Raw genomic sequence first — 21893 nt, forward strand, 5'->3', positions numbered from 1 at the left:
TGCATAAATACATCCAAACACATACGTACACGTGCACATAATCACGCACAGCAATATATATATAAGTAGTTAAAAAAATGTTTGAAGTCGTTAAAAATATAAAAAAAATTCAATATTATCTCACTTTATTTCTAAAAGTAATAAATATGCTGAAATGTCTTGAACTTCAAAATAAAACAAAACATTTATTTTTTGTTTAAATAAAAGTGAATTTAAAAAAAAAACAATTATTTCTATATTAGACTAAAAACTTTTTAACTTCCGCACGTAGTTAACTTTGTTTATGCCTAATAGAAAAATAATTTGACTTTGATAATTTGGAAAGAAAAAATATTCCAAATAATTTGAATGACACATAAAATATTAAAATCCCATAAAAGAATAATTTTATTATGAATGATTAAAAATGTATTATTTCTATATAAGTTTTTAATGACAAAAGAAAAATAAATATTTTACAAATAATTCCAAAGTAGAGATTTAAAAAGGAGACAAAATAATTCCAATGATTTGTTAGGCCACTTTCATAATCCCTGGTTCATATACATGTATACATGCATACATACACACAGATTCAAGCTCACTTGATACTAGTCATTTATTCGATTAGCCCATGAACGGAGTCTACTAACTGAGTGCAGTGAAACGTTTTCGTCGACTAATCGACTAATAGAGTGACATGGTGTTAGTTGAATAAGATTTTTTGTCATTTAATCAAATCGACCGTGTAAACGGTTAATAATCGGTCAACTACATTACTACGGCACGATAATCTCTATATGACGATAAGAGATTGATGCCTCACGCGCGTTAAACGTTTAATCAGAACTTTTATCCCCGCGTAAATTCATTTCTCTCATCGTCATTTAATTGCTCTCAATAACGTTGACGATTAAATCCTATTATCAAATGTTTCTCATTATTTTTCTATTTAAATCAAAACAGTAAATATATAAGCCAAGGAAAAAAATTAAAAAAATGTCATATCAATATTTTTCCGAACTATTTGTTAAAGTCCAATCGATAGGTCGAGCAATAATCAACCTAATCGTACGATCAATCAGCCAAGAATTATTATAGATATTTTTATGTGTGTACAAAATTTTTACAAGTAAAATATTTATATTCTTTTAATCGAGACAAAGTGTATAATAAAAAGAAACATGAATAATATGAAAAATAAAATTAAAACAACGATAGAGTAATGTAATAAATTTTTAAAAATTAATTTCCTAAGTATATATTACAATTTTCAAATAACAAATATCTCACACACACAATCAGAAGTTTAATGATTGTTTTTTTTTTTAAAATATCGCTACCACAAGTCAGAAATATGCAACAACTAGGTTTGTTTAATAAATCCAATAGATCAATCATTTGAATTCAACCTATCGCACACATATGTGATTTATAATTCATAAAACGTAACATTTCATTTATAAACCAACGTCACGTACATTTAACGATTAAAACAAAAAATTCCATCGTTTCATTTAATTAATATACTTTACGTATACATAAACGATTGGGTTCTACTTATTACGTAATAGATGTAAAAAAAGATATTATTGTAATTTTTTTATTGTTGATGATTGTGATTACGATTTAATCAGACATTTACGTTATCCAATTAGGCGCTGCGGTAACGGGATGGCGCTAGTGTCGCGTAAAGAAAACTGCAATAGATTATTAGCGCTCATATCTTGCGGATCTTTGGAATATAACTCGGACAACTCAGTAGTAGTCGTTGTCATCATCATCCTCGTTGTCGTCATTGTCAGCCGCCGTTATTATCGGTGTTAGTGTTCTGTACTCCTTTAATAATCGACAGTCGTTCACACGCGACGAACCTCGCTAGTTTAATTCAACGAACGATGGTGGTTCTCGATCTTTTCGAAAATATATCATCGGTTCCGAAGCTTTATTATGGAGCTTTATTCGGAATTGGTTTCAGCTTTTATTACCTTTTCGAAGTTGTTAAAGTAAGTATACATTGTGTTCTATATAAATGCTTCTTTTTTTCTTTTACGTAACATCACGTATATATATATATATATACATACGTAGGATACATAATATATATTCTTACTGTCAATTTGTGAAATAATTGATATTTGCTTGTAGTGCATAATTTAAAAATTTTGTTACACACAAAATTTATTTTAGGATTATTACATTTTGTTATTGATATTTTAGTTTATTGTATATGAACATTTTATTATTGGAGATATATATAATTTTACTTAAATGATCCAAAATTTGTCTCGCGAGAATATTTTTGTCCTATATACAAGATGTAATAAAAATACGATTACTTTTGTAAGTAATACTTGGTTGGACCCTTCTTTGCATCTTATACGATTAATCTGTTATGAGATCAATTTTTTTGTCAGTTATGTCAAATTTTGCTTCTATTATAATTAAATGCTCTTTTGCGATCAAATTTATATCAATTTCAAAATTTATTGATCCTAAAATACGTTTCTGTTTATAAGAATTTTAATATATTGTATTATAAGAAAATATTGTGTGTGTGTAACTGTTTCAAATTGACAATGTGGATACGAAAACTCCCGGGACTCGCTGTATATGCACGTTTATACTTAAATATATTCATATGTGAAATAGTTTAAGATATTCGTGTTTATTTAACTTTTTCTTCTTTAATTCTAATGACTCGTTACGATATTAATACATTTAAAATTTTATAGTAGTTGCAGCGCGTCAATCGCAGATTTGAAAATTTTCTGAACGTGGGAATTTTGAATTTGAGAAACAAATTTCTTATATATTCTTTCATATTTCAACCTTAAAAAAAAATGAATCACATTGATGACAAATAATCATAATTTGAAAAAAAAAATATTTTCAAATTATTTTGAAATTCGATCCGTATATCGTAGTAATGTATACAATGTTAATAAGAAGAAAATAAATAAATATATATATAATTACGCAATATTCTAATTTTGCAACGCAATTTATTGCATATTAACGCAATGTTCTAATTTTCATTCACACACGCACACATTCATAAATATTTTTTCCAATCATTTGTTTCTGACCAAATGAGTGATATTAACATTTAAATGTAAACTTTTTAAAGACTCCATTATTGGTATGTGCAAAAGGACCTTTCCGTTCATTCCTAGAAGATCACGTACCATTGGTGAAAAACAAATTTTGGCCAACCCTATGGTGTTTCGAATCACGAGCACAAACTGTACTTGCAAGTATAGTTAGGTCACGTGTATTACCAGCGATACAGTACCGCAGGTTGGTAGGTAGATAGATAAATAGATAGATAGATAGATGAATAGATAGATAGATAGATAGATAGATAAATCATTGAAAGATATAACGAACCTCGATTGATCCGGTTACTTTATATAGATATATGTATCAACGTTTTATTCTGCAGAGAGATATACACATTGTCCGATGGTGGCGAAGTAGCTTTAGATTGGGCCGAGGAGAACTGTCCAACTACGTCACCGATAGTTATCATTTTACCGGGTTTAACCGGTGCAAGTAACACAGAATATATCAAATGTCTAGTATCAGCTGCTAAAAAATCTCGTATTAGATGCGTTATATTCAATAACAGAGGATTGGGTGGTGTTAAATTAAAGGTAAAGAACAAAATATTATAAATGAACAATTAACAATAATGTTCGTAATTAAGCTTGCATCAGATGCATAATATTTAATAACAGAGGATTGGATCGTTTTTAAATTCAAAGCAAAGAAAAAAATATTTAAAAAATTAAGAAGACATCTCTTCGCATTTTATCGAACGAACTTCGATCTTTTATTTTTTTTTTATGATTTATTATGATTACAAGAAATTTATCGGTAAGGAGAATCCATGATATTCATTTATCGAGAAAGCTTTCAAACCAATACTAAAATAAGAATAACATATTTCCCGGCAGTTCCCTATTTAATACAATTTCATTAAACGTTAACTGACAGTGTTACGAAATTGTTCTCTATTGAGTAGTTACATCGCGTGACACTATCTTGTAATTTGCTGTCGACCCGTTATTCTAGTAGTATCGAGTTGAGTTACTAACTTTCAAAGTGACTCATATATCATTTGAGAGTGAATGATTAGGTGACAATGTTCATTTACGTATATGCGTAATCCTACTTAAGTACTTTAAAATTATTACAATATTATTTTGATTTATTTTTGAATTACTACCAACATATATGTAAAACTTGTTAGAAATCACACATTGATTTATGTATTTTTTTTTTTTTTTCTTTCTTTTTTCTTTGCTATTAATAACAGACACCACGTACATATTGCGCCGCTAATTGCGACGATCTGGCAGAGATAATCGAGCATTTAAAAAAATTACATCCTAATGTTCCTCTCGGTGCAACTGGTATTTCGATGGGAGGGTAAGGATAATTCCAATTTTTTTTTTAATTATTATTATTATTATTATTATTATTATTATTATTATTGTACCGATAAATAAGTGATCTCATTAGATTTATCCTATCTCTCTTTTTTAAACGGCGTAAAATATTATCAATTATTATAATCATTTTAGTGTATATATATATATATATATGTATTACACTATATTTCAGATTGATATTAGGTAATTATCTAGCACAAAATGGCGAAGCTGCGAAAAATAAATTGAAGGGATGCTTTATCATCTCAGTGCCTTGGAATGTATTCGCCGCGACGAAAAATATCGAAGATAATTATATTAATTTAATGCTAAACAAACATTTAGCTAGCAATCTTTGTCGCACGGTTAAAAAATATTATTCCTCATTGGAAACTGGTTTAGAAAATATTGATATGAACGACGTTTTACGCGTAAGTAAATATCTATTATATATATATATATATATAGTAAGCGTGTTTTATGCAAGAGGCAAAAAATATTTGTAAATTAACGACACAAGAAATATTTCTCTTTCGCGTTTCCGTGTTTAAATAATAATGATAATAATAATAATAATAATAATAATAATATATTCAATTTTTGCAGAGTCAAACCGTGCGAGAATTTGACTCGAACTTTACGGCCAAGCAATTTGGTTTTAAAGATGTCGAAGAGTATTATCAGAAAGCAACATTGCATGACAAATTGCATTTAATAGAGGTACCTGTATTGTGCCTTAATGCGGCAGATGATCCATTTCAACCATTAGAAGGTAAAATATTTGAAATCATTTTGTATAAATATAAAAGTGAAGAAAAAACAATGTTAATATTTTTTATCTAAAATAATTAACAAAATTCTTTAACAGGTAATAATAATATATTAATTCGTCTAATTTCTAGCCATTCCATTAAATGAATTTACTAAAACTGAAAACGTCGCCATTGTGGTAACCTCGCGTGGTGGCCATATTGGGTTCCTCGAAGGTTTTTGGCCGGTAAAAGAGGAACAATATATAAGCAAATTATTTTGCCAATATTACACTGCATTATTTACCGTTGGTATGGAATTAATTTCTCATTGAAATATTTGAGAATCATTGTTTTTTCATTTTTTATTATTTAAAAACAATCGAAGAGAGAATTGCCGATTTTAACGACTATTATTCGGAGGTGATCAATCAAGGTGCCATTGTAAGTTATTGCATTTGTTCTTTTCTAATCCGAGATGCGAAAATAATTCTGTGCACCTTGAATATCTCTGTTATAAAACTTGCATAAAATAGGGGGTGCATATTGCGATACCTATTTCTCAATCGAATGACTTACTTTTTTTTACCGTTTTACGATAACCGGCGTTAAAACGATTTCAGCGAAATATTAGTGAGTCATTCAAGATCAAATATAATAGTAAAATAAACTTCTTTACATTTTTTACGTAAAATGTTACAAATTGTGATTTATTGCGTTATTATTAAGATAAGACATATCAATGTACAACGAAACGTTAACGTCTTTCAGCGATACGAAAATGACGGATTTGCTTAAAGTGATATAAAATTTAAAAAAATAAAAATAGAAGAAAAGAAATAGGAATCGCAATATACTATCCTCCATGCCATGCAAGTTCTGTGCTAAACATTTGTTTTCATATTATTACAAATAACAAAGATATTCAAGGTAGACAGAAATATTTTGAGAATAAATGATCAGAATGCAGATCATTTTTATTCATTTTTTCGTGCTCTATAAGAATATAAAAAAAATATATAATTTCATTTAAAAAAAATCGATATAGAAATATCAATAATAAACAGATAGACTTTTATTATCATTGATCATTCATAAATTGCATTTTATATACGTTAAATACGATTTAGCTGTACCAAGAAAACCGACTTTTTACATGCAATTATTTTTCTTTGAGTTTTTAATTGGACTAAGTTACGCAGATGTTTATCAAACCGCAAATGATAAAAAAAATTAATTAAACGTGATACAAAGATTTTATTTTTTGTGATTCTTATTTAGCAAAAAATTACTAAGTCTAAGTAACTAATAATTATTAAATAAGAAATTTAAAAAATTGTAAAATAAAAAATAGAATATACTCAATAGAATTCTTTATTTTTTAAATGAATATTTTCAGAAAAACTAGATTTACTCAAATTTCAGATTGTGGGTTGGCAACTTGTTGCATAACTTGACCCAATTATAATTTTGTATACGATAAAATATTCCACACGTGAGATAGTGAACGCGTAGTGTGTTTTGTATGCGTGTGCGTGAAATAATTTTTTCATAATAATTTATTAATAATAAATAGGAAAAAATAGAAAAAAAAAAAACAATAAAATAAACAAAAACGAAATAGTATGTAAAAAAAACACAAGTATGCATTTATATTTCAGAAACATTTATGCCAATAAAATGATAATTCATTTTTATTTTTTATTTTCTTCTTTTTTCGACGACAGGGACAAATATATTATATCACAAATAATAAAAATAATAATAATAATTATAATAATAATACCTGAACCATCCCGTCATAATAATTTTAGAAGATGTACAAACAGTTAATATATAAACATTTACATACGTTATAGTTTGAATTTTAAATTCAAAGCTTGGACGATGAACGATAAAATGTCTGTGTTTTCTTCAATCTAAAACAGAACAAAGGAAAAATATAAAATTGAATGTTTATACGATTGTTAATTAACAATTAATTGCCTCGTATTAAGAATTGAATTAATAAATATTACTAACAACTTTAGTGGTTGGTTTACCACCACCGTGACCAGCCTTCGTCTCTATTCTTGCGAGTAATGGATTTGTTTGGTTCGGTAGATTTCCAAGTACATATTGCAAAGTTGCTATGAGCTTAAGACTATGCAATGGTACAACACGATCATCGTGATCGGCTGTTAAAAGCAACGTTGCCGGATATTGAGAACCGTCCTCTGGTATTTTAACATTATGTAATGGTGAATATTTAATTAGATTCTCAAAATGCTTCGGATCTTCTGAACTTCCATAATCGGAAACCCAAGCGGAACCAATTGTAAACTTATGAAAACGTAACATATCCATCACACTGAAAGAATTTATAAAAGACATATTATTATTTAAATATAACAAACTTACTTTTATCACGTTAATTGCCATGACAGAGCATTTCGTAAACGTTTATATACAATATATGCAAAAGTAACGATATAAGAGTAAAACGTAATATATAATTGTTTTGTATCTTTTATCTACAAAAAGTTATAAAACAGGTACCTAACTAATATATTGATTATAAGATTGATACGGCAGTCAACGTGTTAATAATATTATCTTTTTAATAAGAATAATAATCTAACTAACCCGACTTGTGCGATAGCAGCACCAAATAAACTTGGTCGCTGATTTATACAAGCAGCTACCAATAATCCACCATTACTTCCACCTTGGATAGTTAATTTGCTAGGTGTAGTATACCCATTGTCTATAAGATATTCAGCTGCACATTGAAAGTCATCAAATACATTTTGCTTATTAAATAGTCGACCACCATTGTGCCATTTTTCTCCGTACTCTCTAAACCAAGACAATGATGTATGTATATAATATAAGTATACGATAATATATTTAACTCCATTGTTAATTATGTATTCTTCTTACCCTCCACCTCGGATATTTGGAATAGCAAGCACACCATTTAAATGTTGCACGAAGACAAGTCTTGTTACGCTAAATACAGGTTGAATACTAACATTGAAACCGCCATATCCATTCAATAAAGCTGGCATAGAATTATCCAATACAGCATCCTAAATTGCAATATATTTTTTCTCGTATATTTATAATTAATCCGTGGAAAATCACATGTTATTAAAAATACTTACGCTTTTCATAACGATGAACATAGGAATTTGCGTACCATCTTTACTGGTATAAAACACTTGCAACGTTTTATACAAACTTGAATCAAAATCCTTAACTTTGATCTCGCGAAATATCTAGAAAAAAAAGATATTGATATTTATTTTATAAAATAATGTTTATTTATTTACTTTCTTATATATTTATCGTGAATATACTAACTTTTGGTTCGTCATCGTTTTTGAGATCAGCCGTGTATATGATTCCAGGCGTTAAAAAAGATGTGAACTGATAAAATATTTCAGAATATTTTTTGTCACCAGAGAAACCAATAATCGTACCAACGTCAAGTGGGAACGTTCTTAGAAGTTTACCGGTTGTTAAACTATGCAATTGCAAAATATTCTGAAAATGCATATAAATTAATTGTTATATAAGTATACATCAAAAAATTCAATAATCTAAAGTATCAATATACTAACTTTAACATCTTGTATGTAACAGGCAACAAACTTATCCCCGTCTACTGCGCTCGCCCAATCCAAAACGTTATCAGGATGTTCAGGTAACAGGTCAGTCCATTTATCTTCTTTGTAATCCAACAAATCTATTGCTATTAACTTGAAGTTTGATGCATTCTTGTTTGTACGAAATATAGCTTTGGTACCAACATTCGTCATGTACTAATAATAAAATAATTAATATATAATATTATATTTTTTTATGCATAAAAAATAATCATAATGTTTAAATTATTATACTAAAAATCTATTTTACTAACTTCATAATCAGCTTCAAGTTTGTCAACGACTTGCGTTAAAGGTAATAAACCATCTATTTTTGAATCAGCTTTTAGTTCAGTGAAGTACACTAGATTATCACGACAATCTTTTACAGGTGTAACAATTAACCACTTTCCACAATCAGAAACTTGTGCGCCTCTAAAGAAATAGACAAATAAATATTAACATTTTGTTTATAGTATTAATTTATTACGTGTTAAAGATTTTCTATGTTACTTACATCCTCCACAACGGTTCCTCAGGGAATTCTACTACAATCACATCTTCTGATTGTGGTGTCCCTACACGATGATAGCACAATTTCTGATTCTGATCGTCTTGAGTTTCTAGACCGTCAACTTTTCCTTTTTGATCGCGATAATGTCCATAAAAGACGCCAACGTTATCGTGAGTCCAAGTCAATGGAGAAAATTTTACTCTTTCCAATACCTCAGGATATTTCTCACCTAAATAATAAATATACTAATTAATAATAAAATAATCTAATAAATAACATTTGAGAGCATACCTCAGCATTAAACTTATATTCATCATACCAGTATTCGCATTGATAAAATGTATCGTGTTCCAATCTGAGCCACTACTGGACAATCCGTATGCAAAAATACTACCATCTTCGCTAAATCTGCTAAATGATATTGCAACAGTGCCATCCTCAGAAAGAGTATTTGGATCAAGGAATACTCGAGGCTCGCTATCCAAAGTATCTTGCACATATAATACACTAAAATCAAAATCAATTGTTGAATTAAAAACGAAGAATACACACATGAATATAAATAAAATTATTTTTAATATATAACCTCTGATTTTGCAAGCCAGTGTTCTTGTAAAAATAATATCTATTTCCATGTTTGGCAGGACACATGTATTTAGGAAAATCCCATAATTGTTTAAGTCTATCATGAATATCCTGACGTGATTTGCAAGAAGCTAAATATGGTTTGGTTAACGCATTTTGAGCATCAATAAATAACTTTGTTTCTTCTGAGTTCGGATCCTCCAACCATCTGTATGGATCAGTTATCTGTCCGGACAATTTCATTCATTATATTATACAGAATACTTTGTGTTTAAATATATTACAAAAAATGCATACTCATATAAAAAATAGTTAACTAAATGTGTATAAATATTGCATAATTATACGAATAGTACAAAATATTCTACCAATTATATTTGGTAATTCTTTTTTGTTCACCCATTATCAATCAATAAAAATTCATAAATTTTAATTTATTTCAAAAAGAAGTCAAATTATTCAGGAAAATTAATAATGTGTGAATAATTGATTAAAAATCATTCTTAGATAAAAAAAAAAGCCTACTAGAAAATAACAAAAATTGTTCAAATAAATTTTAGATAATAGTGCAAAGCATCGGCCAATCAGTCATAGTTTACAGGAAAGAAGTTGACTTGACATAACCTAGAAACAAATCTTAAAGAATATAGTACATGAACTAACCTCAATACCGTGATAGTTTTCAACAACAGTTTCGTCGCGTCGGGTCACGGGATACTCCAATTTGGACATTGTTGTAGTTTTAAGCTTATTCCTTGATCCTCGATTATAAGAAGCCTAATTAATAATTGCGGAGAAAGAAGTTCGTTTTACGATATTAAGAGAATAATGTGAGCAAGAAGAAGATATCCGACAAATACAAAGAGAAAGAAGAGATGTAAAAGAAAGGGAGAAAGAGAGAGAGAGAGAGAGAAATAAAGATAGTGTGAGATAGAGAGAGAGAGAGGAAAAGAGATAAAGATAAAGATAATTACACAGCATGTTTAAATTTCATTTAATCTCTTTTAATATTCTTACTTGTGGAATCTTCGAAAACGATGAAATGCGAAATTGACGTAAGTGAGTAGAATTTAGCGTCTTTTTGACAAGCTTTTTGTCAATGCCTACGGCGCACCTAAAAAGTTGCCTCTGAAATGAATTTACCACTAAGAAGAATGATACACCAACACCAGCCATTACGCACGTTTTTCTACCGACTGAACATTATCTCTCTCATTTATTTTTTAATTAATATAATCCATTTATATTTTTTACTTTTGCTTTTTCATTATTCAATTTCACATTTTTTTATAATTTATATTTATTTGTAAATCGATTTGTTTTTTATTTTTTTTTTTCTTTTTAATAATGGAAATTATTTCGATCGGTAAAAACGATCATACCCTAAAATGGTTGTAGATGTTATCAAAATATTTTGTTTGACTGGTAACTCTACGAAAGGTATCATTTTATGACAGGTTGATTCATTTTAGAAATTACGATATGTGGTTGAATATTCGAATATTTTTTAAACTACGTATTGATGCGAAAAATTAAAATTAATATCACAAAATGAATTTATCTGATACCGACAAACAAAATAATACCTTGTGATTCTTATAATAGTAACAATGTATATATATTAATTTGCATGTGTATATATATATATATATATATTTATCATATATTTATTCGCATACATTATAGAATGTGTAAAATTAACAAAGATATTCTACAAATTTTTCGTTCAGCCGATAACAAGTAATGCATCGTTTTATGATTCAACGTTGCAAATACAATAAGGTCAAATGTTCGAGTAAATATGAAATTAATTATTTTCAAACTATATATTAAAACGAAAAAAGCCATTTATTTTTTCATATATGATAACATTAAAATGATCGACTTGGCCTACGATGAAAATATTATGAACAAAAAAAGATATCGTTTATCAAATTTGCAAATATTAGATAAGATATGATTGCAATTGGGAGAATGGAAGACATTTCGAAAAACTCGTTTTAAAATAATTCATAAATTTCACACACATTAGGGTAAATAAATGATAATTATTTTATATTTATATTATAAATATAAAATTTGTATAAATAAGTGATAAATGAAAATTATAGAAGAATATATTATATTATATATATATTATTATTATATGTAATTAATATATTATTTATATATATAATATAATATATACATACATGCACTCATGCGCATGCGTATACACATACAAATGCGTACATAAATTGAAAAATAGTATTACAAATTGGTAGAGTCCAAGGGGAGTCTAGAATAAGTATAAAAGATATACAATGTACGTTTTTATCCAGTGACCTTAATTGCCCCCTCTTAATACCATATGATAATAATTGACACGTGAATATGAGTTTTTACGAGATGACAGCCAGCCAATAGAAGCTATCGGCACAGCGTCAACGTTATATCTCAGATGGCCATTAACCCCTACAACGAAACTATACATTTAATTTTTTTTTTAACAAATTCGTCCGATAATACTCTTACTAACGCTACATTTTCATGGCTTAAGACAAACAATGTTGCTATTTGCAATTATTTTGTAGTATTTCAAGTAGATTTTGAGACAAGGTCGGTAAAGAAAATTCGACTATTATCGATGTTTAGTCTCTTGTCAATCATTAAACTCGTTAATTAACAAACAAATATATACATGTATTTACAAATTACGCATGCATATTCTATGTAATTACGTAACGTCTATCATGTTTATATAATAACGAATATTCCTAAAAATATCTGTATTATTCACATAGTTCATATTTGGAAAATTATGCATATTTGGATACAAAGTCGAGTCGTAAACTTGTTAATTATCGCTTTATTTATTATAAAATCTGCAAAGCAAAAATAAATATGAATATCGTTAAAAACATAATTAATATTCGTAGAGTACACGCGTGTTGTATAATCATATAATAAGCCTATGATCATTAAATTACGATAAAGTTATCGATAACATACGTCGAACTTACGTCAAAAGATAGAAAAAAAAAAACGATGAGTGACAGCTTAGAAACGAACGAGAAAACGAACAATATTTGATTCTTATGCAAAATATATTTGGAAAATAATTATTTTTAGTTACTTGAGACGATGGTTTCTTGTCTTTTTTTTTTTCACTTACTATCATCATTTTTAACAAACGAAGCACTTCTCGTTGTTATAAAAATATGCAAATATTGATGTGACAAAAAATTAATTAATTGATATAAATTTGTTAATTTTGTATTTACATATATTACACTTACATATTTAAATAATTTTTGTATTAAAATATTTACATATTTTTTTTTAAATAATAATAATACTAATGTATATATAGGATGAGGCATTTAATACAGATCACCTGAATAATCCGATTGCTATTGGTGACAGGAAAAAAAATGTGTCAAAGAAAACTCAATTGATTTTTAGCATAGCACAATCTCGTGTTATGTATAATTAACGTATTGATTATGTTATACACGTTACGTTTTCAATTATTTTGTAATATATAACAAATACATATGCATGTATAACGTTAATAAATTTATGTAGATTTGAGTTTAAAAATGTCACGATCTTACTCTTTCAATTTTATACAAAAAGATAGGATATTTAAATATAAATTTCTCTATAATACATACAAATATATTATTAGAAAATAGTACAATGCATGATCTTCGATATCTCAAAACTCGAATCTGGAACATGCTTTTTTCTCTTTCCCGTTTTTCTTTTTTCTATTTATATGATAATTATTGAAAAAATTTGCCGTTGTTTCGCGTAAAAATAAAATTGTTTACATGTATATATGTGAGCGATCGTCTCATTTTCGATAAGATTATAAATATTTTATATATTTAATATTTAAACAGCATACATATTTACGAGGATGATAAAGATGAACTTTTCAAAGTTCGTTCTAACTTCGATCGATTTCGACACGACGTTTGATTCAAAGACGTATTTATTTTTAATATATTTGTAAAAACATTAAACACATACACACAAAATATATACAAATGTAAAATTTGTATGTGTATATATATATATAAAAATAATTATATAAATATATAATTGAAATATAATAATATTAAGCCGAGTAATTCTAATTAACAAGTTTATGATATGTTTTTGTACCGAAATACGCAGATATTTCGAGATAACATGAACACATTACGTAAAGAAAAATCAATTTATTTACGAATATTCATTATTATATATGTATGGAAATTTTAAGTAGATTTTTTCATGTTTGTTCGTGTATTATCGTTTAGAAAATTATCTTTCTCTTTTAGAACCCCGTGTTTTTCAATTTGGTCATAGAAAAATGTCGAATAATGTATTATCATAATTACGCCACTTATAGCCTATTTTTAAAACGACTATTTAACGAAGTATTTTCTCTTAGTCTTTTTTAATTTTATTTTAATATTAATAATTTTGTTGTTTTATTCTAGAAGAAACATAAAGAAAGACAGCGATTAAAATGATCAGCCATTTCTATTTCGTAAGTAATACAATAATATATTCTTTTCATAAAATAATTATTAAATTTTCCATTATATCGATTTAATGAAAAGAAGGAAAAAAAAATGATAAAAGTAATCTCAGCAGTTGAGCTCACGTGATCATAAAAGATCACTTTGTGATTATAGAAATTTCCAAATTTCGATCTATAAGCGTTAATTTCTTAGTCTTATCGTCTATTATGTGCTCATATTTGAAATATTTTTAATTAATAACTACAACCCTGAACGCGTGAATAGTTGATTGGCGGGAAATATTTAGGTGGGGTTGAAAAGAAACGAAAAAATAGCATCGAGTCGATATAATCATGCGTAGGGGTCAGCTGTACTTTGTGCCTCGAACTCAGATAACCCTCTCTGCGTGTGTTAAAAGACCCGTTTCCTTTCTCCTTTCCTCCCTTACACTTTGCCATCGTCATGTAGGGTATGCGCGCAATATAATGTTAAAAGTCGAACGATCGACTATTATTCGTCGGGAAATTTGCAAGCGCATCGATTCGAACTTCTTCCTTTCTTTAAATTTACTTTAAACTAATCTACGACTAACTTACTTTCCATATACACACGTATATACTTTCTATCTTTGTGACGTGACTATAATCGTTTAGTCTCTTTCTTTCTTTATTTATTTTATTTTTTTTTTTTTATTAAAGTCAAGTGACAACAAATTTAAAGCTTAGACGTGAAACCGTGTGCAACTGTGTTCAAATTTTTTTTCTTTTTCGGACCTATTGAAATTTAATTCTTTCAAACTGTCAGCACACGGAGGAATGCAAAAGGATTGTCGAGATTGTTTGGGTATCCGGTACCGCATCAACAGCCTGGATCAAACGTGGAAGTGGTTACACCAGACCATTGCTCTTCACGACTACCTAATCTCCATCACGGCGAGCCAATCCGACGTTACATTGAGACATACAACTCATTAAAGTAAAAGAGAGAGAGAAAAAAGAGAAAATTGTTACTTTATTTAAAAAAATAAAAATCAATACATCTTTCAAGGCTGTTGTCTAATCTCTAAACAAGAATTTCGAGGTAGTATAATATTAAAAGAAGAAAAAGAAGCCTTGACGTTCGTGTTTAGTCTAATTATAAGACTGATAATCGTCGGATCAACTCATCGTAACGGAGAAAATAAAAATAAAAAACTAAAGAAAAGAAGAAGAAAAAAATTGAGTAACCATTAATAGTGTTCTGTCTTACCGACGTAACAGAGAGAAACAGAAATAAGAAAATTTGAGTTACCGACACTTACCGATCGTCAACAACGATACGTAACTATCACGTTACTCTGTCGATAAATTGAAAAATCAAGTCACGTGGACACAGAAGAGAGAAAGTGAGATAAAATGTCTTTGATTAACAAGTGTGGTAGAATAATCGTCGGCAGAGGTGTTCTCTGTTCTCGTTGGAATACTTTCGAACGAACGAAATTGCAAGTAAAATGGGTCTCGTCGAGTTTCAATGTGAAACAAGGGCAGAACGGTTCCAATAACGATTCTATCAGGAAGTCAGTATTCATATCCCAATCCACTGATGTGTTCACCAATCTGGCATTAGAAGATTGGCTGTATCGTAATTTCGACCTCACGAATCATCATATATTGCTATTGTGGCGTAACGATCCATGCGTGGTAATCGGCCGCCATCAAAATCCTTGGCTCGAGTGTGATACTCGTACCACGGAGAAGCATAATATAGCATTGGTACGTCGTAATAGCGGTGGTGGTACTGTTTATCACGACAATGGCAATCTCAATCTTTCCTTTTTCACGCCGAAACAAAGATATAATAGGAGATATAATTTGGATATTATCACGAGAGCATTATATCGAGAGTGGGGATTGAAAGCTGTTGTTAACGAACGGGAGGATATTGTCGTCGAGGGACGATATAAAGTATCCTTTGATGTAATGTATTTCTCATAATATTTCAAATTCCCGCGTATTTTAACATAGACGTTTGAAAATTGCATTCTTTTGTGACGTCATTATACCTGTACATTCTATATGTATTTACATTTTTGTATTGTATTGTTTTAAAATATGAGAATTAGTTTTTTCCCTTTTTATTTTTTGAGGTACTTGTTTTTAATGTTTGTATTATTCTTTATTAAGTAATAATATTATACAGGGTATTGTTATAGTCAAATAAATGGCAGCTATTTTAAAACGTCTTCAAAGAAATCGAAAGGTTATTCTTTATTATTTTGTATGAAGCCTTGACTGTATTATAACTCAGGTATCTGGTACAGCAGCCAAAATAGGACGACCTAATGCTTACCACCATTGTACGCTTTTAGTAGCTGCTAATAAAACTTTGTTGAGTATGAGTCTTCAGAAGAAAGAGGTAAACAAATGTTTCAACCATATTTCATTTTTTTCTTATATGTATATTTTCTTTTATACATATTTAAAAAAGAAAGAAATTATTAAAATGTTTGATCATAATTTTACAGACTGGAATTAAAACAAATGCTACACCGTCTACGCGTTCGTCAATAAAAAATCTAACGGAAGTTAATTCCGAGGTTCAAATAGACAAGCTCATAAATGCCGTAGGCTGGGAATATTTACGTACAAAGCCGCTTGTCCTCGAAGATGGCGGCTATGACCATATACAAGAACAAAAAGGTTTTCAAATGATCAATCCCTCCGAGGATTGGTTCCCAGGTAACTAGATTTCTCTTTTAACTTATTCAAGGCCTCTGCTACATTGTGCGCGTATATTTATTTTAAATCCCATAAAAAGTTATTTCTTTTAGCAAAATCCTAACAAAGCAACACATATATAACTTTAAATAAATGTTCTATCCATAAGAAAAATCTCTTTTGTCAAAAGATAAAAATAACATTTTATTTACTTTATCGCGAACGTAAATAAAATTTAAAAAAATGAACAATTTTATTGTCATCAGTTAAATTTTAAATTCGGCCTTGAAGAAGTCAATCAATAAAATTTCATTGTAATGGAACAATATTTTAATATAATAAATTATTATTCTAGGTATAGATAAATTGAGGGAACAATTCTGTTCGTGGGAATGGACATATGGAAGAACTCCAGATTTCTCAGTAACGAAAACTTTCGATGTACCGGCACCAAATGGAAATATTTATCGGCTCGATTTGACTTTAGAAATACAAAAAGGTATAGTCGAGGAAATAAGAATGAGTTTACCGGCAAATTTGGCATCGTCCGATTTTAATCAAAACACTAATGTCCTAACCAATCTTCGTGGTATGAAATACGATAGCGACGTTATGGACAACATAATTGCATTGATCAGCTGCAAGAATTTCGCTGAGAGTATGTCTCAGAATACAAAGAAGACTAATATGGTGGCGACGCAATGATCGATCGTTATTCCTTCGGACGATCCAAAGAAGCAGCATACTCGATAAGATAGAATGAAGGGCAAATGAAGAAATCAATTATCGAATAGAGATAACATCACGTTTTTTCAATGATATTACATTTTATCAATGACATCACATTTTATCAAAGATTTTCCCATCATTCTTGTATTTTAATATTATATTTTGATTTTAATTTTATATTCTACGCTATTTTTTTCTTTAGTTTTTTCTTCCTCTTTAGTGTATATATATTTCTTCTTTTTAAAATATTATAAAACTGATATCGTGTGTGTATATAAATATATTTAATCGTTTTTATATTAGATATATATGTACAAGGTGAGCCATTTAAATTGATACATCTAATTATCTTCATATTTATAATTTTATGAAACAAATCTTCAAAGTTATTTTTTAAAGGGATTTCATGACAATTACCACTTTTTTAAAAGGAATATTTTTTAATGAACTCTTTATATAAAAAAAAAAAAATAAATATTAAACCATGCATGTTAAAAAATTATTATTTCAGAAATATGTGCTACTTTAAATAGAGTAAGTTTATCTTTAAAACTTTTTCCATAGAACCATAAATAATGAAGAAATTTAAATGGTCTGATTTAAATACATTTCCCTATATATATATATATTGTTATATCATAATACATATTTTAAAGATAAAATATTAAATAAATAATTCTTACAAACATCCTAATTTATAACGAACTATAACCTTAGGATTAGATTTTAATACTTTTAATCATGTCGAATGTTATCTCTCTAATATGTGTAATTTTTACTTCGTTTTTTATCAAATTTTAACAACTCGTACTATTATAATTTTTATCTAAGGTATGCACAAAATAGAAAAAAAAAATGTTTTAGTTTATAAAACATACGTGGATGAATTGATAAATTTTGAACCTAACATAGAAAGAAGTTTTTCCCGATGAATTTTTATTTAAAACTAATATGTCATTTGTCGGGACTCAAAACTTTTCAATCTGCCCGTGTAATATACTGCGATGATGAAAGCACGATAAATCGATTTATTAATTGACATGAATATTATTATACGATGGTGCGTAATATAGAGAAGTCCCATTTTTTCTAACGTTACTTTGATCACGTACCGTATCCGGTAGTATTGTTATTTAAATTGGAGTTGCGGCTCTATAAAGTCCCGGTCGTAACATAACTTCACGATACGGTGGCGGAGGAGTACCTGGACAGGATATTGTTTGACTTGAATTGAGCGTAGGCCCTGTTGTTGCTACGTGCCATTGATTACGAAGTAGAGAAACTCTTTGAGGATCGTCGTACGTCGTATGAGCATGATAATTGTCTTCGCGACAGCAACATATGGATTTTTTCCAAAAATACAAATAACAAACTAATATGCCCGTAGCACAACCAAATAAAAATCCCATAATTAAAAACCAATAGGGTGTCATGGACGAGTACGTTTTGTTAGTCGTTTGTAAATCGTTAGTTAAAGTAATAGAAGAATTTTGAATTTCGTTATTGCATTTAGGACTTTCCTTGAACTTTACATAATCCTTTGAAGAATGCGTACGAACTTTCGAATCCATCAATGGCTTCAATATCATCTTCTCGAATTTCTTTGGCCCTTGCGATGTTTTATTGCAAATCGGGTCATATTCCACGTGCCTCAAACGTAGATTATTTTCCAGATCGTATATTATTCCATTGCAAGACCATGGATTTCTGAGAAAAATAAGATATGTGTTATAATTATTACTATTATAACATAATTATTATTAATGTTACGTTATCGTTTCAGTCGATAAGGTAGATTGCAATGCATACAATGTTAGGATAAAGCAACGAGAGATTCTTTCAATGATAATTGGCGATCTTTTATTACCTTATAAAAGATCATTCCCGTTTATTTCGGACTAAAGTCGTTGAGCTAATTTAGTTGACAGTTAGAACTAATGGAACCTTACATACAATGAACATGCATATAAAGTAGGTTGAAGATGTCAACGTACCCTTCCAACAATAGTTTCCTTAAGAAATGCAAGGGCTCGAGGATAACGTTATCTAGCTGAATCATCAAGTTGTTTGTGAGATCGAGGCTTCGAAGATGAGTCAGTCCAGCGAACGTGTCCAAAGGTATGTGACTGATTTGACACGAGCGCATATCCAATTCCTAAATAAACAATTCCTCATAGATTATAATGAATTTATACAAATATGATTCATTCGTCGGGAATTCTATGTTATATGTCCGAAGATTTACATAACAAAGTATACAGTACTTACCGTCAACCATGGGCATTGCAATTTCGGTACGTGTGTGTTAAAATTGTTCCTGGATAATTTCAATACACGTAGATTCTTGGTTTCAAGAAAGATGTCTGGGAGAAGATGATAGAGATGATTTCTTGAAAGATCTAATACTGTCAGCTCGGTGATCTTAGAAAAAGCTTCTAAACTAATATCACTGATTGCATTTTGTGACAAATTTAGATATTTCAGATTTGTCAACCCGGCATCCTAAAAAATAATATTGCGTAATAGAAAAAAGTCAGTAGAATTATAAAACAATTAGCACACACACACACACACACGCATGTTCCAGAGTTAAAACAAGATTACCTTTCATCATCGTGTGAATATCATAAAAAACTAATATTTTTATACTTACTGCAAGTTCACCGGCTCCTAAAGAAGATATCGAATTGTCTGATAAATCTAAAGCTTGTATAAAATTGGGTGCACCGGTATGAATACTGTAAATACGTTGTCCAACACAACTGGCACGTTTCAAACTGTACCAAATGTCACAATCACAGAGAACCGAACAAGAATAATCGGCAAGAACGAGAGAGGAAAGGATAGTGATCGAGCCAAGGATCGCGAGAAAACGCGAACTTGCGATTATCCGGCAATTCATATCGAGTTTCACAGAATAGAGAAGCGTAAGAAGATACTTTGTTGTCTCATTATTACGGCTCGACACGATTTGTAGCTCGATAGAACGAAAGAGACGGTTTTAATAGAGGTGGCATACACGAGAAGAAGAACACTCGCGATAGACATGTAATCTTATCTCTTTGGTTACATATATACGTACACATGTACACACATGTATACATATATGCATTTAGATATATTAATATGTGTGTCCGATATGTTAAGTATTAAATAAGCCTCTCCCAAATTTTGTATTTATACATAAATAAATACATACACATACATAAATATATAATGCGCGCGCAGAACGCATTCATGCACGCACACGTATACATGTATAATATTTGTAAGATTACAAAGCCCCTCTTAAGTTTTTGTTTTGTTTATTATTAGACAGTTCAAATTCCAAAATACATTTTAACTTTGACCACTTTCTCTTTTTCTTGTGTCCCTTTTATAAAGCTGTAATTTAAAGAAGATATTTACAGTGCAAAATAAATAAAAAGAAAAAGAAAGAAAGAGAAAGAGAAAAAGAGAAAGGAGGGTAGTTAAGGAGGGTAGTATCATTAAATTTGAAACGTTTCTAGGAAGATCATTGTCGTGAACGATGAGAACGCTCGTTATTTGCACGAAGTTCCGAACGTTTGAAAATACATCGAAAAGGAAGTTGCTTAGGAAAAAATAAAGAGATTGATCGATTTCAAGGGCTTAGATCGTAATTTAAACGTATAGGTTGTTAAATGTTATTATAAAACAACTAAACGAATGGCGTTATTAGTAATCGTTTTTACTCAGGTAGAAACTATGTTTTCAATAGTTTCTCATCGAGCTTTTTTTTCTTTGCCTTTGATTTTTTTGTCAATTTCTTCTTCTTCTTTTTATTAGGACTTCGTCCTGTAATAATAGCTTTTTTATTACTATTTCCGGGAGCGATTTATTGTTTTTACACCGAGGGTAGGTTGTTAGCCTCACCCTCTTTCTGTCATTTTGATTATATGAATTAATTGTATCTAACAAATGCGTCTCATAGTTCAATTCGAAAAAAATGAAAAAAATCATCTTCAAATCATTTCAAATTTTTGTTATTTTAAAATCTAGAAAGTATTAACCTTTGGAACTAAATCTTATTAATAATACATTAAGTAGACTAATATTTAA

General features: G+C 29.1%; 4 protein-coding genes across 7 annotated transcripts; 2 read left to right on the forward strand and 2 right to left on the reverse strand.

Moving 5' to 3' along the window:
• The first annotated feature begins 1673 nt into the window (after positions 1-1673).
• LOC106788086 (phospholipase ABHD3) lies at positions 1674-6526 on the forward strand. Of its 2 annotated transcripts, XM_014751013.1 has the most exons (8): positions 1674-1985; positions 3110-3279; positions 3425-3635; positions 4301-4413; positions 4609-4846; positions 5022-5187; positions 5318-5476; positions 5553-6526. In XM_014751013.1, exons 1-8 carry the CDS (start codon positions 1878-1880, stop codon positions 5693-5695), a joined length of 1308 nt encoding a protein of 435 aa, XP_014606499.1. In that variant the 5' UTR covers positions 1674-1877; the 3' UTR covers positions 5696-6526. The 2 variants fall into 2 exon arrangements, with proteins under 2 accessions (XP_014606499.1, XP_014606510.1); XM_014751024.1 differs by having other exon boundaries at positions 1675-1985; positions 5318-6526.
• A 328-nt stretch (positions 6527-6854) lies between these two features.
• On the reverse strand, positions 6855-11090 carry LOC106788053 (prolyl endopeptidase). 2 transcript variants are annotated; one of them, XM_014750976.1, is made up of 13 exons: positions 10910-11090; positions 10556-10669; positions 9894-10117; positions 9627-9814; positions 9311-9536; positions 9069-9228; positions 8770-8970; positions 8510-8692; positions 8311-8424; positions 8087-8235; positions 7790-8002; positions 7187-7514; positions 6855-7083 (listed from the first exon to the last, which is right to left on the reverse strand). In XM_014750976.1, exons 1-13 carry the CDS (start codon positions 11066-11068, stop codon positions 7018-7020), a joined length of 2325 nt encoding a protein of 774 aa, XP_014606462.1. In that variant the 5' UTR covers positions 11069-11090; the 3' UTR covers positions 6855-7017. The 2 variants fall into 2 exon arrangements, with proteins under 2 accessions (XP_014606462.1, XP_014606470.1); XM_014750984.1 differs by having other exon boundaries at positions 10556-10653; positions 10910-11000.
• Positions 11091-15490: 4400 nt separating this feature from the next.
• LOC106788095 (lipoyltransferase 1, mitochondrial) lies at positions 15491-17945 on the forward strand. 2 transcript variants are annotated; one of them, XM_014751038.1, is made up of 4 exons: positions 15491-16343; positions 16675-16782; positions 16892-17105; positions 17440-17945. In XM_014751038.1, exons 1-4 carry the CDS (start codon positions 15783-15785, stop codon positions 17787-17789), a joined length of 1233 nt encoding a protein of 410 aa, XP_014606524.1. In that variant the 5' UTR covers positions 15491-15782; the 3' UTR covers positions 17790-17945. The 2 variants fall into 2 exon arrangements, with proteins under 2 accessions (XP_014606524.1, XP_014606535.1); XM_014751049.1 differs by having other exon boundaries at positions 15491-16331.
• Positions 17946-18543: 598 nt separating this feature from the next.
• LOC106788715 (leucine-rich repeat-containing protein 4B-like) lies at positions 18544-21087 on the reverse strand. Its single transcript, XM_014752204.1, has 4 exons — positions 20467-21087; positions 20082-20315; positions 19808-19968; positions 18544-19520 (listed from the first exon to the last, which is right to left on the reverse strand). Exons 1-4 carry the CDS (start codon positions 20713-20715, stop codon positions 18947-18949), a joined length of 1218 nt encoding a protein of 405 aa, XP_014607690.1. The 5' UTR covers positions 20716-21087; the 3' UTR covers positions 18544-18946.
• Positions 21088-21893: the final 806 nt, after the last annotated feature.

The sequence above is a fragment of the Polistes canadensis genome, unplaced genomic scaffold, assembly GCF_001313835.1.
Source record: "Polistes canadensis isolate GaletaPanama2010 unplaced genomic scaffold, ASM131383v1 scaffold_5, whole genome shotgun sequence".
Classification (NCBI taxonomy): Eukaryota; Metazoa; Arthropoda; class Insecta; order Hymenoptera; family Vespidae; genus Polistes; species Polistes canadensis.

Coding starts and splice junctions, on each gene's coding strand:
- LOC106788086 (XM_014751013.1), top strand. CDS start 1,878: ATGGTGGTTCTCGATCTTTTCGAAAATATATCATCGGTTCCGAAGCTT. Junction 4,414..4,608: donor ACTGGTATTTCGATGGGAGG/GTAAGGATAATT, acceptor ACTATATTTCAG/ATTGATATTAGGTAATTATC. Junction 4,847..5,021: donor ATATGAACGACGTTTTACGC/GTAAGTAAATAT, acceptor CAATTTTTGCAG/AGTCAAACCGTGCGAGAATT.
- LOC106788053 (XM_014750976.1), bottom strand. CDS start 11,068: ATGGCTGGTGTTGGTGTATCATTCTTCTTAGTGGTAAATTCATTTCAG. Junction 10,118..10,555: donor AAAACTATCACGGTATTGAG/GTTAGTTCATGT, acceptor TTGTCCGGACAG/ATAACTGATCCATACAGATG. Junction 8,003..8,086: donor CCAAATATCCGAGGTGGAGG/GTAAGAAGAATA, acceptor GTCTTGGTTTAG/AGAGTACGGAGAAAAATGGC.
- LOC106788095 (XM_014751038.1), top strand. CDS start 15,783: ATGTCTTTGATTAACAAGTGTGGTAGAATAATCGTCGGCAGAGGTGTT. Junction 16,783..16,891: donor TGAGTCTTCAGAAGAAAGAG/GTAAACAAATGT, acceptor ATAATTTTACAG/ACTGGAATTAAAACAAATGC. Junction 17,106..17,439: donor CTCCGAGGATTGGTTCCCAG/GTAACTAGATTT, acceptor TTATTATTCTAG/GTATAGATAAATTGAGGGAA.
- LOC106788715 (XM_014752204.1), bottom strand. CDS start 20,715: ATGAATTGCCGGATAATCGCAAGTTCGCGTTTTCTCGCGATCCTTGGC. Junction 19,969..20,081: donor TGCAATGCCCATGGTTGACG/GTAAGTACTGTA, acceptor TTGTTTATTTAG/GAATTGGATATGCGCTCGTG. Junction 19,521..19,807: donor AGGAAACTATTGTTGGAAGG/GTACGTTGACAT, acceptor TATTTTTCTCAG/AAATCCATGGTCTTGCAATG.